This window comes from Cheilinus undulatus, linkage group 1 (assembly GCF_018320785.1).
Source record: "Cheilinus undulatus linkage group 1, ASM1832078v1, whole genome shotgun sequence".
NCBI lineage: Eukaryota > Metazoa > Chordata > Actinopteri > Labriformes > Labridae > Cheilinus > Cheilinus undulatus.
The window spans coordinates 36,857,461-36,875,579 of NC_054865.1; the positions used below are offsets into that span (position 1 = coordinate 36,857,461).

General features: G+C 40.0%; 1 protein-coding gene across 3 annotated transcripts in view; it reads right to left on the reverse strand.

Moving 5' to 3' along the window:
• The window catches only part of tub (TUB bipartite transcription factor), an 81,007-nt gene that overhangs the window by 34,649 nt on the left and 28,239 nt on the right, over positions 1 to 18,119 (reverse strand). The window contains exon 1 of one of the 3 annotated variants that reach the window (XM_041791397.1): positions 3,327 to 3,710. The exons of the other annotated variants lie outside the window; for them this stretch is intronic. Within the exon in view, the coding sequence (XP_041647331.1) occupies positions 3,327 to 3,364 (38 nt within the window). The 5' untranslated portion in view covers positions 3,365 to 3,710. Of the gene's footprint in view, positions 1 to 3,326; positions 3,711 to 18,119 lie in introns of those variants that run through there. 3 annotated transcript variants of the gene reach the window in all.

Below are 18,119 nucleotides of genomic sequence, written 5' to 3' on the forward strand. Positions count from 1 at the left end.
TTTAACAGTCAGGATCCAGATTGCAACGTTCAATTTTAGTGGCACCCACTGGAATTTTAATAACACTTAAATGTTATTTGGCTCCTTGTGCGGTACGGTAGAAACATGTTGGTGCAGGACGGTGGAGTCCATGGAGGGGATGTATGGGAATAAAATGGCTGACAGTTTGGGAAATTAATCTAATTGTATTTCTCCCCGCAATACTGTCATTGAGATTTTATATGGGATTATATTTCAAGTTCCTCATCTTATGTATATTTCAACAAAAACAAATAATAAATCATTTTACTTTATAACCAACACAATATTAGATATATTAGACATAAATTGTTCTTGTCTGTAGGTCAGGCTCACAGGTTAGGACAAGATTAGATGATGCATGAATCAATATGAATGACATATTTTTATTTATCTACTGCAATCACGCAGTAAAATTGACTGATTTGTTTAACTTACAGCCTTTGAAGCAATCATCATGACAACTGAGGCTAAAGGATTTAAATATATATATCTTAGAATTATTTTGGCTCATATTGCAAATGCAATGTCAACTGCTGTATAAAAGGGATTAGCATGTTTATGTTGTTTTCCTTTCATAGAAAAAACATCCAAAAATAAGGAAAGTAGGACTTTTTCGCAATCAATCTAGAAAAAAATCGATGCTTAAATGTTTGTATGATGTGTAAAACATAACTATTAAACCTTTTTGACACACATTTCAAATTAAATATTGCATCTCTGTGATTTGAAAACTGCAGTAGGCCATATTGTGATTTAATCTAAATTCTGATTGATTGCCCAGCCTTAATTGTAAGTAAAAAAAAAAAGATAAAAAATATTTAAAAGTTCAGGTGATTCAACTCTAATTTAATGTTGAACTTTTTCCCATCGGATCATTATGAGAAACCTAAGTTCTGTTTCAGAAAAGGAACATTTGATATAGCAAAGCCTGGGAGAACAGGCAGAGTGTAATGTTTCTAATTGAGCTCAGAAAAGATCACTTAACTTTGTAATTTGCTACTTTTTTTGTAAACTACTGCAATGGTATTTCTGACAAATTAAATCATGAGGGTTGGGCACATTTTATGCATGACACAAATTAAATACAATCAACCAGAAGTTTCTGATTGATTGTACTGATGTTTATTCCACAAAATATATCTTAAAGATGGCTCTATTTTTACATATTTATGTCAGACTTTAAAAATAATAACTGCAAACTAAAAGCTACACTATTCTTTGCAAGGTCTCCCTTAAAAAATCCAATCTCAAGCTCTACCTAAATAAAGGTAAAAGAATAAAAACAAAATAAAGTCTTTAAAATGGAAAAAGCTTACGTTTCCAGTGACTCAAATCCCCACAACTTGCTGCAAGGAGTTGATATTTGTCCATCACTTCATTGTACACACTTTACACCATTAAGACAGTTTTATATGCATCAGCAAGTTTTATTTATTGTATTATTCATGTTTTATTTCATCTGTGAAGTTCACTAACTGGTGTTTCTGCAGCAGCCCCTAGTAACATGAGAGGATGGTCAAGTATACCACCTAAAAACTGCTGAATTTCATGACAGTGGCGTGCTAGGTGTCGCCATAAGCTTTTCACATGCCCAGCCTGATCTTCTAGATGAATAAACTTTAAGGCATCAAAGCTCCAGAGGGGAGTTTACAAAAGCAAAAGAGACCATCAGGAAAAAGTTTGATTCATGCTATATGGCTCTATAAATGCTCACGAGAAACCAAAATTATTAACAGCAGGCTGCAAAAACCATCTGTTTGTTCAATTTTAATGTTAAAGAGTCAACGTTTGAGAGATACATTTGTTTGTTCAAAGAAAGCAGGATAAGATTCGTTGACAGGTAAAGCGATAGATGGTACCTTGTGGGCCAAAGGTGGTGCAACAATCACAAGCTTAAAGTCCCTCACAGGAACTTTAAACACCCTCCAGCAGGTTTAAACTAAACTTTTTCAGATAAGACTGACAATACAATCCAGCAAACTAATTTCTGTGTCTTCTCTGTGTTTTGTTGTAAGAGAAAAAGAGAGAGGAAAGATTTGCATGATTCCTCCTGAAAAGCTTATCTGTTGAATCTGCTCCCCACAGAGAAAACTGCACAACTGCTGTTTCTTTGAGCTTGTGTGTGTGTGAGTGTTGGCTAGATATGATTCCTTCGTTTTGTCAATTTTGCTGTGAATGTGTGCACAGTTTATATCTAACGAGATGGGGGAGCCTCACGGTGCAGCTGTCTCCTTCAGCTCTGCACAGAGGCCCATGCATTTTTCACAGCATTGAGAAACAACCAATCTCCATGACTGCCCCACACCCTCACTGAGTCTTAAAAGAGAAAATTTAAACCAAATGATGAATAATTTGTGGATAGAATCATTTTGCGAACAACCAATCAATATCAACCTTCAAAGAAAAGTGAAGAGGTGAGAAGAGCCATTGTTCTTCCTGTCTGGAATAATTGCTTTTGATTTATTTTTTACAACTTAATGATTTCCTTGTGAGTAAATTTGATATAATTTCCACAGTGATGACTTTCTACGGTGGTCCTGATGCAGCCTCATTCTGAGATTCATAGATTGCCTCAGTAACTTATAGCAACCGCAAGCCAATGGCATCAAAGTGAGCGGGGAACCATGGCAATGGGTATTCAATCAGAGGAGGGAGCCAGCAGCGCTAGTACTGCACTTGAAATGATGAGAGCAGATATGGGTTGTACAGCCAGAGACTTAAGCTCAAACGTGCTAAAATCTGTAACAGTTACAAAAACACACTCATCTAAAAAAAGACAAGAATTCATCCTTTGTATCATTCGATACTTATTTTCCAAAGACATGCAAACATGGATATTAGATAAACGCATGCACATGAGAACTTCTTTAGTGTTTTTGGAGTGGAAATTTCAATTGTGAAATCAAAAATCACATTTCCAATCCGATAAATGATCACTATACTGGAAATCAAATTTAATGTAACACACCAGAACTATAACATGGTGAAAGGGAAGAGAATATTTATCTAGGCCAAACTGAGATCTCAGTTGGAGCCCAAATTCTGGGACTTACTTTTGAATTATTTATTCTTTTTTTCTTTTTCACTCTTAAAAAAAGAGCCTCCATCAAATTTAAAAATACACTCCAAAACTGGAATAATTGCCTAGTTTTTCTACATCGTGTTTGCTTCTCTTGATCCAGTGCACCCGTTATCCATCTGATCTCCTTGTCAGACACATGACTGAACACCTTGCTCAGATGCACAAACATGCACACTTGAAAAACATGAACCCTGTGCTAGTTCACAGGAATGTGCTACAGTACCTGTAGGGAATCCAGTCGGAGGAGTGCTTGGAGCTCATTCTGTATCAATCACCCTGACTGCTGCTGCTGCTGCTGCTGCCAGACTGCGAGGCTAACGGCCTGCGACAGCACCAGTGCACAAGTGGCTATGAGGTCTGAGAAGGACAGCGATCACAGCCCACATCGCCTGTTCATCCTCTGCACACAGCTCTGTGTATCCTCAGCCTGCCTGGGATTTTTTTTCCTTCTTCGTATGTCCTCCAGCAGATGACTAACAATCCAGACAGACAGCCACACTCCTCAGTCATGCACGCCGAGCACATGAAATAGCCGTTTTCTTCTCTCCCATGTGTGCGCTTCCAGTCAATGGCTCTCCTCTCCTCTCCTCTTCTCCCATCCGCCGCCTCTGCTCCTCTGCTCCTGCTTCTCTCGCTCTCACTCCGTATCTAAATCTCCCTCCGTTTCTTGCCCTTTAAATCCCCCCTCCCCCTTCCTTCCTCTTTGACCAAATCTCGCTGTGCGCCTCTCTTCCCAATCTATCTCTCGTTATCTCCTGTGCAGCATCACCTACATCAGCATCGAGTGTGAAGCCTTGAGCAAAAAACTGTGATGGAGAATCCCCTTTGTCTTGCCTCTTTGATGTTCACTGGAAGCTATTTCCTTCCTACAGTGCCACCTTCTTCTTGCTTTTTTACACAATCTGTCCTATATCTTTCTTTCACACTGTGTTGCATGAAGCAGGGACTCAGATGTGTTTTAGCTACCATCATTTATTTATTCACTCTCTCTCAGAGTAAAGGGCATTAGCATACGACTGTGCAGACTAGTGTTAACAGCCTTTAATTCAAGGCTCTCCACAGGCAGACAAAGGCTCCCTGTGATAGTGCCACAGCTCTGAACCGCTCTCACACACATCTGCTTCCGCCCTCCGTCTGCCACCCCTCACTGTCACCACGCAAACACACACATCACTTACTGTGTTCCCAGGGTTATTCAGGAGTCCATCTACAGACAGTTAAGATGGGGGGATTCCACGTAACAAAAGTGCTTCACAAGGAGTCAATTCATTTCACCTCTAACAACATCACCAAACACTTTAGAAGTTTTTGGATCCCACTTTGAGCACAAGTAAAATCCTCCAAAATTTGTTTATGGAGGAAAATCCACTGCTCGTGGGTACAGAAAGAATTAAACTATCTACCGACTCCTTACAAAACAGCCTCAGGCCAAACTGCGTTTGCTGCATTTCATCATTCTTGTGTTGCACCAGCTCCTGCAAATTCAGGACATGCAATGAACCAGATCTGTCTGAAATGCACATATGCATTCAAAAACAAACTTGAAAACACACTTTTTTGTCATGATCAAGACTTTTAAATTGATAGAGTGCAGGACTGATCAGATCAGACACAACAAGGTACATTGTAAGGCTGCAGTACAGCCTTCAAAATTGTGCCAAATGTTCCTTAAGTAAGACAAGTCCCACAGTAGGACCCTTCTTTTGTTCCTTCAAGCATCCTTCCTGAATTATTAATTGCCCACTGAATAAAAGCATCACTGATAGAGTTCAGTGGTAGACTGCCAAAGTAAACCAGGAAGAAAATGAAACAGCAGCAAAAGCCAAAAGAGCGGCCAAGATATTTCTGTTCTGGTAGCACAGAGCCCGAGACAAAAATACAGCAGATAGGCCGCATTCACACTGCAGAAAAACCAACCCAAATCCCAATGTTTGTGAATATATGTTATAATCTCATTTTTGCAACAATCTGAACAGCAGAAGTGTCATGGATTCTGGCATTTTTGAAACCAGATTTAGGCCACTTTTGTATATAATCCTATGAAAAATACATGCCAGATCTAATCTGAAGAGCCAGATTAGATTTGGTGACTTTGGCATCAATGTAAGTGACACTTATCTGAGTTACACATCAACACAACAGTTGACAGCGAGAAGTTCAGTGAGGAGTTTGACCTGTTGAGTATTTAGAGTGGCACATCTGTCCATGCAAGAAAAACTTGAGGCATAGCATCATAACTGACCTGTACTGGAGGGCGTGTGGAAAAGAAATGACCAAACCTGCGTGGTGGCTGAAGTAATTCTGCTATGTCAAGAAAAAAAAAACAGCCTTGAAGCAAGGTTTAAAAAGGCTTCCTGTACCATCATAGCAGTCATGGTTTCATCACCTGTCTGCTTGACAATGAGATGAGACCAGATTTAGGGTGAAAATCTCATGTTAGCCATTGGAAAGCGCTGAAAAAAGGAGATAAAAAGGAGCCATTTAACTCCAGAGAGTGGGCCGCCAAGCTGGCTGCCAAGACTTTGAATGAATACTATTCGGTTAGATATCCGCCTCTCAGCTGATTACAGACCAGGTAATAAACCTAGCGCAAAAAGTAAGGAACTTTGTGTTTGGTAGGTTATTTCTTTGTTTGAAAGCCTGTTTATTTCCCTTTTAAATGGTGCCACATTTATGGAGGAACATTCATTTGTGGGATGAGCAGCAGAGCTGAGTATGTGGGTTACACCCATGAAAAACTTGCCAGATCTTGCCAGTGTGGAGAAGACACAGTGAATGCTATGTTGATTGCCACACAGATAGAGTAACATCTTTTGAAAGAGGCAGTGTGATGGTGTGGGGCAGCATCTCCCTCACTGGTAAAACAAGGCTGGCCATCTTTGAACGTAATCTCAATGCAGAGAGATATCCAGATGAGATTCTGCAACCAGTGGAAATCCCATATCTCCACAGTCTGGGACTGAACTCTATCCACCAAGATGACAACACTCACCCCCACAGAGTGGGGTTTATCAGAGACTATCTCCAGAATCTGGGAGTGGAGAGGATGGAATGGTCTGCCAGCAGTCCTGAGCTCAACCCCACTGAACACTTGTGGGATCAGCTTGGGTATGTTGTTTGTGCCAGAGTGACCAGCATAACCATACTGGCTGACTTGGTTGAAGAATGGCATGCCATTGTACTGAATACCGGCATCCACCATGTAAGTGGGTGACTGCTGAAGATAATTCCAGCCTCACAACAGCATGGCCTTGACTCCTGTATTACTTGCTTTAAAATCAAAACAAACTTCGACGTCTGCAGAGATTCAATGTTTCATCTGCTGTCCACAGATATTGACAACATATCCTGATAACTGCTACAAACAATAAGTCTGAAATGAAAACTGCTGGAAAAAGAGTAACCTGTCCTCTAGGTATACTGGTCAATAAACTGAATAACCAGGTCCATTTTTCGTACTGGCTATAAAATACAGCCAGAACAGGATCTTATTCTCCCCAGTCTCAGAGCCTGCTACAGCTGCTTGACTTAAAACACAATGAAACATTGATTGCATTCTCTGATGGTATGGCCTTTCAAAAATGTCAAGTCACAAAGGTGTTTCAGTTTGACTCACACAAAAGGAAAGCTTTGACAGAATGTAAAACAGTCAAATAAATCTGCTTTCACAAAATCCACACAGATCAATCTCTCACCCTCCAGATCTCCGACCTGTGATGTGTAAATAAACTGAAGCACCTGGGATACTTCTTAATTAGGCTGAGAATATAACAGACTGTAGGAGCGATTGAGTCATGAGTTAATGTCAAATGACAAAAGGTTCAGGACCCAAATGTAGAGTCAACAAAAAATGTAGTTAGTAAACAAAAGACCAGGGCCCATTTCAAGAAGAAAGTAAAAAAAAAAAAAAACAGAGTCTAACCCTGAACTTGAGTTGATCTACTCTCAGAATAGAAACATAAAGTCATCAGTTTCAAAGGAACTCTGCATGATCAGACAATTCCTTATTGTATAGATATCTGTATCTGTCATTTTTAAATTGCACTATAAACCTCACTAAATATCTGCATTTTGAGTAAATTCAAGCATATAAACTCACAGGAGGCCGCCATGTTTTGGTCCACACTAGTCATATGATGTCATTTGGCCAGAGTGCTCCTGACCGCTACTATTCCATAACCAGTTGTTTGGACTGGCAGCCTGCATGAGGGCTGCATCTCATACACTGATACGCACGTCTCACTCACAGGGAATTTTGAGATTTGAGGAAAATGATAATACAGATCCATATTTACCTTGTTGTAGCAAATATGCACATCCGCATTAGCAGAATATGTTTAAAATCTGTTTCTTGAGGAACCTGATGAAGTTCACAAAGTAAAATGCCTCTGTTTAATAAAGTTGTTCTCCAAACCTAATCGTGAAGCTTTCTGTTTCCACGTGGTACAAAATGTTGCAGGTAAAGATGAACATGGTATGAAAGCACTTCTGATTTGTGTTTTCAAAGTAAAAGCTTGCTTAAGCATTTTATTGGAGAAACTCCCTTTGTTTGTATGCTTTTATTTTGAAAAGCACGTGGGACAGTTCCACTACACACTGAATCCAGTCACTTGTAGGGAGGTTTATTGATGTAAAACTTAGGAAGGATGACAGGGCTTTGACTGCAGGGAGACAAAGCCAATAAACTCGTGCCCAGAATAAAAGCTGCAACAGTGCGACGGGCAGACATGTGCAGTAACTGTAAGGGATCGTGGACAAGGTGTGCCAAATACGTTTCTTTGTGGGCGTGTTTCAACAAAGTCTAGTTATTTTCCTCCTATGTCACTTGCTCTCTAATGCCGGCCTTACACTAGAAGGCTTTGCTAAAACTCTTAAAAGACCCTAAAAAGACTGACATTTGAGACCCTCTCACATCTGGAGACAGTTTTTAGTCTCAGACTGAGATTTTGCAAAGACTGTTGGTCACTAATTACAAGACTAGAATACAATTCCTTTTGAGATTATTTCCCATCATGCATCTGGTGGAAATTCACAACAACAATTTTTTAGCAGAGAACAAGATGTAGAAGCGGATTGCATCTGAGTTCATAGCTCTTGTAATCTGGTGTTTTTAAATCATTTACATCGAGTAGAAATGAAAGGAAAGTTAAACGTTGAAGCAACTTTGCATGTTACTGCAACAACGGAGGAACTATCCCAGAAACACTTCAGAATAAAAGTACCATATGAAAACGCAAGTCATCTCACCACTGAAACAAACTGATCAGTCTTTTACAATGAAAATCCTAGTGGCCATTTACTGCACCTGTCATGTCAGCCTGGAGTGAATTGACTGACAAGGCACACAAACACACAGGCACAGAGATCTGACGGCAGCTCTGAGCAGAAAAGTTTTTCAATCTCTTGAATTATGATCGGACATTCAGTGGCTCTAGATTGATCTACACTCACGTTCATATTTTGAAGAATCAAGTGAATTAATTTGCTCACGCACAACACCGACTCCCATTGGTCGTGGATGACGGTCGCGCCACTGAGAAACACATTTGCACACAAACAGACTTAAGACTTAAGACACACCCAAACATGTTTGATATTATTGTAGTGCCAAGACTGAAGAAAGACTGCCTCTAAACTGCTAAAATTGAGTCTTATGACCACCTTGCACCTAAAGACTGAGACAACAGGGGCGAGCCAAGACTTCAGCAAGACTCCCATGATTTTACTCTGACTTTGGAATTTTGTCTGTGACTTTGAAATCAGAGGAAAAGTCATTAGTGTAAGGCCGCCCTAAGTTATAAAGAAAGACCAGAGTCATGAGTGTGCTGTATAAGCATAAGTTTGAGATTGAAGGGCGTTTTCTCTTCAGCATTGTGGTGGAGTGAGCATGTGTGTTACACAGGGGAAGGGACGTAGTGGGTGTTGGGGATGGGTAAGGGAGCAAATTGAAACAAAAGGCACAACAATTTTGGATTTTATAGAAGATCTGGATGTTTATGATTTTATTACTGCACCAGTTTTGAACCAGTCCACCTAAGAGGTCTTCTGAGTGGTGTCAAGAATAATTGAAGTGATGTGGCATGCAAAACGAGACAGACACACAGACGTGCTGCCAGTTATGTTAGTAAGATTTTAGTTGCAAGACAGGCAGGTAGAATGGCTTTTTACCCGGAACACAGTCGGGACATGCCACAACAGCACAGAGATGCCAAAGATCGTCGTTGTGAGCATGGACCTTGACAACTTGTTTGGAGTCTGCATACAACCCACCCTCACCTCATGACCAGTTTGATTTTGAGTTTGTTTATTCCTAGTTGACAAGGTCAAATAACCAGTACACAGCTCGTTTTGGAAAGAGATGCTATGGGGTGCAAAAATATGACTCAGCTATTACTGTGTTAAATTGAAAAAAGCATGTTGACACCAGTTTGTATTTTACTGAAGTGGGCAGTAAAGTCAGAAGTCCCTCCTACACACCTCTGCGACTTTTTCTTCTGCAATTTAGGTAATCCTTACTTCACTACACAAGAGAAAATCTTCATCTGCTCCCATCAAACTCATATGAGAGGGGTGATGAAGTTTCTGTGCCGCAACCCAGGAGACCCATGTTCTTTTTTGGTTTTCATAATTCATCTCATAATGCAATTATTACACGAGTATCCAAAGCAGGAGAATCTGCTGGAGAAAAACAACCTGCATAATCAATCCTCCTCGGTGCAATTATCACAAGCAGGACGGCTCTGTAATTAGGGATGGATCTTGTGTAACTGTGGATGGGGATTTAAGCTCCCATGTCAAAAAGCATCAGCTCTGCCTCTGCCCTTGAGCAAAGCACCAATTTCCCTCCTCATATGATGGCCATATAGGTTCTCATGCTACAAAATAGCCTTATTTGACTATTCTTTAACTCTGACTTTTTGCAACAAAACTTCCCATGAATTTGAGATGCATATAGTTTCTGCCCATAAATGTAAGTGACTGGTAGGCCCTCTGTGTTTAATGGTGTGTACCCTGCATGCAGGCTGCTGTGATGAAAGTGAAGGTAAATGGAACAAGCCACTCCACAGAGGAACAGGTGTAAGCGCAGCACCCTGCTTAATATTTGATGCTCGAAGGGAGGACTTTGAAGTTGGGCTTGGTCATGAGAGAGTTAGGAGTAGGAGGAAGGCTGACTTTCATATAATCGAATGAAAACATAAGAACAGTAAATTCTCCTTAGAAAACAGTACTTTCTTCTTCCTTTAATCTCTCTGGTCTGATAGACATTATAGCATTAAAGAGTGGACGATAAGATCCCTTCCACAAATTGGATTTTTCCAGTCCAGAATTTTGTACAGAGTTTTCCCAGAGGCATTTTATTGTTGGTAACAGGAGACCGGCAGTATCAGTAATTATAATAATGGCCATAGCAGAGACAGCACACAGTGACATGGAAATGGATCTCTGGCTTGTGTCTGCCTGTCATAGACAGGCTGGCTGAGGCACAGCTGCAGAGTACACAGCCTTAATAATGCATACAGCATGTGCCAACTAATGTCTGACATTTACCTAAGTATTAGTCTGCGTTTTTAATATTTCTATGTAAAAACAACCTAAACCCAAAGCTGGAGTGAAGCAGCAGCTTCTAAAGCTTTTCCCTAAATTTCCTTCATAGTAAGCACTGTAGCAGAGTGGCTTTAATTTTTCCAGTTTCCTTGCTTTCGAGATCCCTCTGCCTCTGATTAACTTGGTTTACAGCATCTATGTGCTGCTATGCATCCCAAATAAGGGGGCACTGCCTTCAAAGGAAAGGTCTTAGAAGTTGTAGGCTTTATAGAGTGAAGGGTTGCTCCTCCTCCTTAAAAGCACCATACCCTTCTCATTTTCTGGTTGTAAAACATGGATTCCTTGATATGACTCATGAATTATACAGATGCTTTTTTTAGGCCCTTTTGGAGTATAATGCTGAGTACAAGATACCCTTTAGTGTCTTACTTAGACTCAGGCTTTCAACTCAAATATACACCTATCCATGGCCTGACTAGACACTCAGAGAAACTACAGATAGTTCTGATCGATGGTCTTCAGGCCTTCAGGACAAAGAAAGAATGCTAGCATCATGTGGCTGCATTGTGCGATGGTGTTTCCTCTTTATTTTGTTTTATCCTTGCATGCTATATTCATTTTAGTATTCTTAATGTTAATGTAAAAGATAACTTGTAAAACAGGTAGTCAAATTCAGCTTAAACACAAAGATACAGGACCCAGAGGCAGGCTGAGACAAATGCCATTCATATACATAAACAGCCTTTATGAACTATACTAAACATTTTGGATGCATAAGTGTGCATAGCGCCTACACTCTTAGAAGAAAAATGCAGTGTACTATTTGTGCACTCGAAACTGTCCAAGAGTTTGATTGTGAAACGATGGACACTTAACACCCTTTATGGACACCATATTGGTGACACAGTCAATTTGGTGCAGCCATGTTTGGTACCACTTGCTAAGGTGCCACATGCAATGGTGGCACATTTCAATCACACATAAGGCATTTTAGGCCAAAAAAGTTAATTTTCTTTGAAGGAATAATGTTAAAATAAAATACAAGTTAAATGAATTCAATAGAATTTAATAGCTGTCAGATAACAGTGATGATTGCTTAACAAAGAAGCAATAAAGAAGAAGTAGAAGGAAAAGAAAGAGGCGGACAAACTTAGCATTAGTTCATGCAGGACACGGTAGTCATACGCCCAGCTGTGACCTGCTGACAACCAGCCAATCACAGCTCTTTCTCTCAACACAGTGGTCCTGACCTGGAAAACAAACACAACAGCGCAGATCAAAAAGGCACAGCAGTGACTCCACTTCCCGAGGGTTCTGAAGAGCAACGCCCTGGCCAAGGAGCTGCTGGTGTCCTTTTACAGATGCTCCATTGAAAGTGTACTGGCATACTGCATCCCAGTGTGGTTCTCCAGCTACACTGCTCAGGAGAAGACAGCTCTCCAGAGGGTCATCAACATAACGCAGAAAATCACAGGCTGTGCTCTCCTTAGAGGAGCTGTTCAGGTCCCGCTGCTACAGAAAGGCCCTGGACATCCTAAAGGACTCATCCCACCCAGCACATCACCTGTTCCACCTGCTATCCTCAGGAAGACGGTTCAGGACAATTAGAGCCAAAACTAACAGACTGAAAAACAGCACATCCCAGAGCAGTTGCAATAATAAATGATAAGTGCGCTAAATGGAACTGCTCGTGTACTGAATGGAACTGTGCACAATTTCATTGTACTTGTGTACAATGACAATAATGATTCTGATTCTGATTCCAATTGAATATGACATACTTCTCACTAATCCCTGCTTTCACCACACTGCTGCTAATGGCAAAGCGTGACCTCCTCCACCCCAGACTCCTCCTTTATCGCATAAAGCTTGTTGCAGCCTCATATTCAGATTCATGCTACTGTATTAATTGCTTCTGAACTAATTTTATTCTATTCAATTCACATTCTCATAAATGTATCTATCCATATGAGGGTTTCTAGCTTTACAGTCCTTGGAAAGCCACAGCATGCTGCTTGTCTAATCCAGGCAGTATCTTCTGACCCAAGCCTTCTCTGCCAAGTAAAAGTCTACATCCATTTTGCAATAAAATGTTTAAATATATGATGAGAGTGCAAAAACACCAAACCCACTATTTGGGACAACACTAACTTGTCGAGATTAGGGCTGGGTACTGCACTGAAGAATTCTGCAGTAGAGGAGACTGACGGAAATATGTTGTAAACAAGTAAAGTACACACACTAATTTACAGAGTTTGTACAGACCAGAAAAGCAACATTTTATAATTGCAACTTCACATGTGTACCAGTTTCTCCTTCTTTTCTTTTTGTTCACTGGTGTGGCACAAACTCTGCTAACTGGACTTTTTACATGCTTGCATATACATACAGTTGCTCTCCTAATATGCTTACGAACAAGGAAGACTGAATGGAATATGGAGGTCAGTGCTTGTCAAAAACAGTTGTTTATTTAAAGTTCCCAGCAACTGGTAAAAAAGATGCTAACCCCCAGAAAGTTGATAAACAAGGTGGTCAAAGATGAAGATATGAATTAGATATGAAAGTTCTAAAAAATAAAATAATATAGATTTTATGGAGAAAGTAGTGAAACTGCATTCTGGACAACTTGGAAAACCTTTAATTTATTTCATGTTGAATGTACCTTTGTGAAGCAGTGTTACACCCTGGCTGAAGAGATAGCATGCTGAAATTTCTCAAAAGAACACATTAAAGCACTCCATGCAATCATCCACCCATCCATTATCTATACTAGAGTCAAACAAGCAAGCACACTCACACCTACGGGCAATTTAGAGTCACCAGTAAACCTAATAAACATGTTTTATTGGTTTGTGGGAGGAAGCCTGAGGAGAGAACCCACACATGCAATCTCTACAGAGAAAGGCCCTGTGCTACAGGCCAGGGATTTGAACCAGGATCTGTGTTACTGTGAAGTCACCACACTGTCATCCTATAACTATTTTACACGAAGCAAGCCAGAAGGAATTGGTCAAAGTTGCAACTGTTTTCTTCACATTCAGATGAGAAAAATCCATGTTTCTCTACCACACTTAGAGCAGCCTCTCAGACTGCCATGACAAATCTTTGAGTTTCAGCCTTGAAATACAAACTTTCAAGGGGGCAATTAGGCCAAAACTGAGGAGTGGGCTGCTGACAGGATTCACATTATGTCACATCACACATGGGAGCACAATAAACCTCAGAGGCATCAGCGGCAAAGCTGAGAGATCCTTTTAGCAATTTAATAGTGTAAAATGCTTGACTTCTTATTATGAATTTAAAGAGTATCAAAGTGATTAATTCATAGTATCAGTCAGTGTTCCCACTTGAGAATGATGGCTACTTGATGTTTGACAGAAATTACGGGTTTATGAAAGCCAACTGGTGTTTTAATATTTTAACCTCTTTGATAATTAACAGCCCCTCTTTGCTCTGGGAGTTAAAGGCAGCCAACGTGTGAATCACTGAGGAGAAAATACCCTAAAACTTTGTGCATGCTTTTAGTTGTGCATATATTGGAAAACTTCTTTTGATAAGCAAGACAGCCATTGTTTTGCAGATGAACCATTGTCAAATTCTGCCAGGCTTTTTCAGAATTGTGAACGCAAACTAATTCTGACTCGAGAAGCTGTTTTCAAATCTCTCTCATAATCAGATAACATTGAATTTTACAATTCATACAGGAGCGCCGAGCATTCGCACTGCTTTATAAAGGCACAAAAACAGCCTTGAATTAACTGTGTTAAATAGAGGAGGAAGAGCTAATTACATGTTTCTAATATTCAGCCAGAAGCAGCCCACAGAGAATTTCTATGAATCAGCGGTACTAGTGAAGTTCAAGCCACTTCTGATGAATATCATTTAAACATGACCTTAAAAATATCCTCATAAAATAGTCAAAGAAGTCTATCAAAGAGAGATGATGGCTGATATCAAAGAAACCGCCTTTGAAAAGTTGCTTGAAAGCATCAACAATGTCATCATTACTTTAAAGGGAGTGCTAAACTTGTGGGACAGGAGAGAGAAACAAAGACTTTGAGATTCTGAAAAGTTAATAACAGCCTCAGAGATAGAGCGATTATTTATGATGAGATGAAATGTTAATATCAGTTTTGTTCTCTATTCAAATGTATTAAATGAAACATGTACCCTCTACAGATTGACTGACCTCCCCTGAAGCAGTCAAACACTATCATCTGCTAATGACCAATCGTCTTAAACTTAAACTAGAATTTTCACCTGAGACTGTGTTTGTGTCAGTTCCAGTCTTGCAGATCAGAGTGTGAAGCTATGCTAAGTATCAGCCAGTTTACCCACACAGAGTCCCTGTATCAACAAAAATCCCTGTATCTCATCTCTCTGTGGCCCAGCAGAGGCCATGCATAAAACATGATTTGGATTAGAAAATGTCACGCTGGATGAAACATTGTCCCAGAGCCCCAGAGAGGCAACCAGATGGACTGCTTCAATACACTAAAGTTCCTTTGCATTCTCCTTCTCACAGCACAGTTTTATCTGCGTGAGTGTTGGTGCTATCAACTGTAAACACAGCATTTTTACTGTAAGGCTGACAGGATGCATTTAAACATCTTTTGGCTGATTACCAAGGTCAGCCCTACACATGGGTCTGTATCTCACTGCCTGACTGACTGACCGTGTGGGTGACAATACTTTCAGAGCCATACAGAGTTGCGTCAGCAGAAGAGTAGCGACATCTAATGGCGGTTCAAGGAACATACTGGACCTGTTAACCTTACAAAACAGATGAATTTGCCAAACTCTGTGTCTGCCATCAGGCAAATCTGTCTTTAAAAGCTCTAATCAACAACGTTTGTGCTGAACTTAACACTGATCAGAACAATCAGTGTCAGCTGAGGTGCATAAGGCAGTAGGCGGGTTGCCTCCCTGCAGGGATTACCTCGGATGTAGCTTTCACCTGACCAGCCTTGCCATCAATTTTATTCACAGAGAAGCTCAGCCATGAACAATCTATGGCAGCGGTAGCCTGTCAGGTTAAGAGTAGCACATGCGCAGAACGTCATTTTGTCTTGTCACTCTAAATGGCCCGTCATGAATGTGACAGACAGAACATCCAATCACCTTCTGAGAATTTTTTGGAATGTCCTGCCCTTTCCAAACACTTTCTATGGGAGTTTTCCCAGATGAATCTGAAATACATCCATGCAGAGGATATATGGTACAGTCTCTCTGGCGTGTTAGGTGCTCTGTCTATAGCTCTGTGGGTACCTTGTTCAGGGGAGTAGCCAGAGCTACTCCTCTCCCCTCTCCAGGATTACAACAGACATCACAGGTAGCTGCGGTAGGTTTTAACCCAGTCTTGTTAACCACTTAATGGTGTGTTATTCCTATCAAGATGGTCCATAATTTGTTAAAACTATCCTATTCAAATGTAATTCATAATTAAAGGGAATCTTTGATGTTCCTCATAGGCAATTAACCATTTTAGCTATAACATAAAAATATACTTGAGGTTTATCACAACAGATGATAATCATAAGCACTGATTTTTAACTGTAATGGGTGACATGTCACACCCCTTTATCACTTTTAAACACAATCCCTTGTGAGCTAAATGAAACATCAGTACTGTTGTTTGGTCCTCAATATATATAATAATTGGTATCGATATTGGCCCTGAAAAAACAATATCTTTATTATCAAAGACTTGCTTCACAAACATTGTAGAACGAGGAAGCCTGATAGACTCACCTCCCCAGTATGCTTGCTATGCTCACCCCCGGGGCCACAGGACCACACTGTTGCTTGATTTTCCCAGCTTTAGCTTCAGTTTTAGAGCAGTCAACAATCAGATGGTCCTATAAAAGGGTTGCTTCCTTCTTTCAATCATCATCCAGACATGATTTCTGCAGAAAGCTTACTGGTATCCGAAGAAGGACATGCAACTCTTTTCCCTCTGCCTGAGGGACAATACAAGCCCTGCTCTTGCCCTGAAGCTGATTCTTGACGCCTCAAGACTTTTCACTGGCTGAAACCGTGGAAGGAAAATTAATGGACGAACCTCTGCTCACTTCTCGACCCGTGATCACAAGTAAGAGGCTTTGATCTGTGCAGATAACTGTAGGAAGCATTTCTATGTGCATTTGCTAAAAGCTGCACTTGTCTCTGCTTATGTGTGTCAGCCATCATCTTTCTTTCTCTTTGTCTTTCTCATACAAAAACACAAATACATCCGTGTTGGCTTTGCTTTGTAAATACTCTGTTTTGTTGTGGTTAAGTTTTTATAATAGAAAATTGTTGAATTGTAGATTCTAATTGATGCTGATTCTAAAAAAAAAAACTATTATAGATTTAAAGAGAAGTAGTCTGTGAATATTGTGCATATACACTAATAATCATAATCACTAATAATAATAAACTAATAATAATAATTGAGTCATTGAGATATTCAGGGCTCATGTTTGCACCTTCTATTTATTCAAAAGAAATATTTATTAAGTCATAATAAAATCATTATCTAAAATTTAGTTCTGAGACTAATTTTTGCTACTTTTTGGTTGTTGATCGCTGTTTTCTTATTTATTCATTTATTCATATTAATATAACAATTATTAATATATAATATAACAATAACCAAAACCTAACATTAAACCACAACACTACTGATAGAAAGGCAAAACCATTTCAGACTCCATCATTTAGCTGCAATCTTGGATTTGCACTATGTCTATTTGCCTCCTGCGACCTCCACCATCCTCCCCTCTTCACTCTGGAAGGGATTTATATGATAAGCAACTCAGAAAAACTTCAGGGGCAGGCTGTTCTGAATGTTGAAGATGGATGGATGGACTCTAAACTCTAGAGCAGTGGTTTTCAAAGTGTGAGGCAGGCCTCCCCTGGGGGGCGCCACAGAGCTTCAGGGGAGGCGCGGAACCACAAACCTGAAAAAAAGGTGATTTGCTTTGATAACCTCTGCTGTGCATTTAGTAAAATGGATAGACTTATCGTTACTATAGTGACTATGCTATAGAGCAGTGTTTCTCAACCCTCAACCAAAGAGCAAAACTGTTGAAAAATACCTTTGTAAAAGCCACAATCTAAAGGTGAAAAGTAGCAAAAACAGCTTGAAGTAGCAATAGAAATAGGTTAAAGGTGGCAAAATGGTCAAAAAGCAGCAAAAAATGGGTGAAAAGGGGCGAAAATGGGGGGGGAAAGTGGAAAATGGTCAGAAAGTAGCAGAAATGGGTGGGAAGTAACAAAAAAATGAGTGGAAAGTGACTAAAATGGGCAAAAAGCAATCAAGAGTGGCAAAAATGGGCAAAAAAGAGGAAACAAGTGGTATGTAATGGCAAAAAGTGGCAAAAAAATTGTGAAAAATGGCAAAATGGGAAAAATGGCAAAAAGAAGAGGCAAAAATTGGGGGAAAAAGGAAACAGGTGATATTCAATTGCAAAAGGTAGCTTAAATCGAC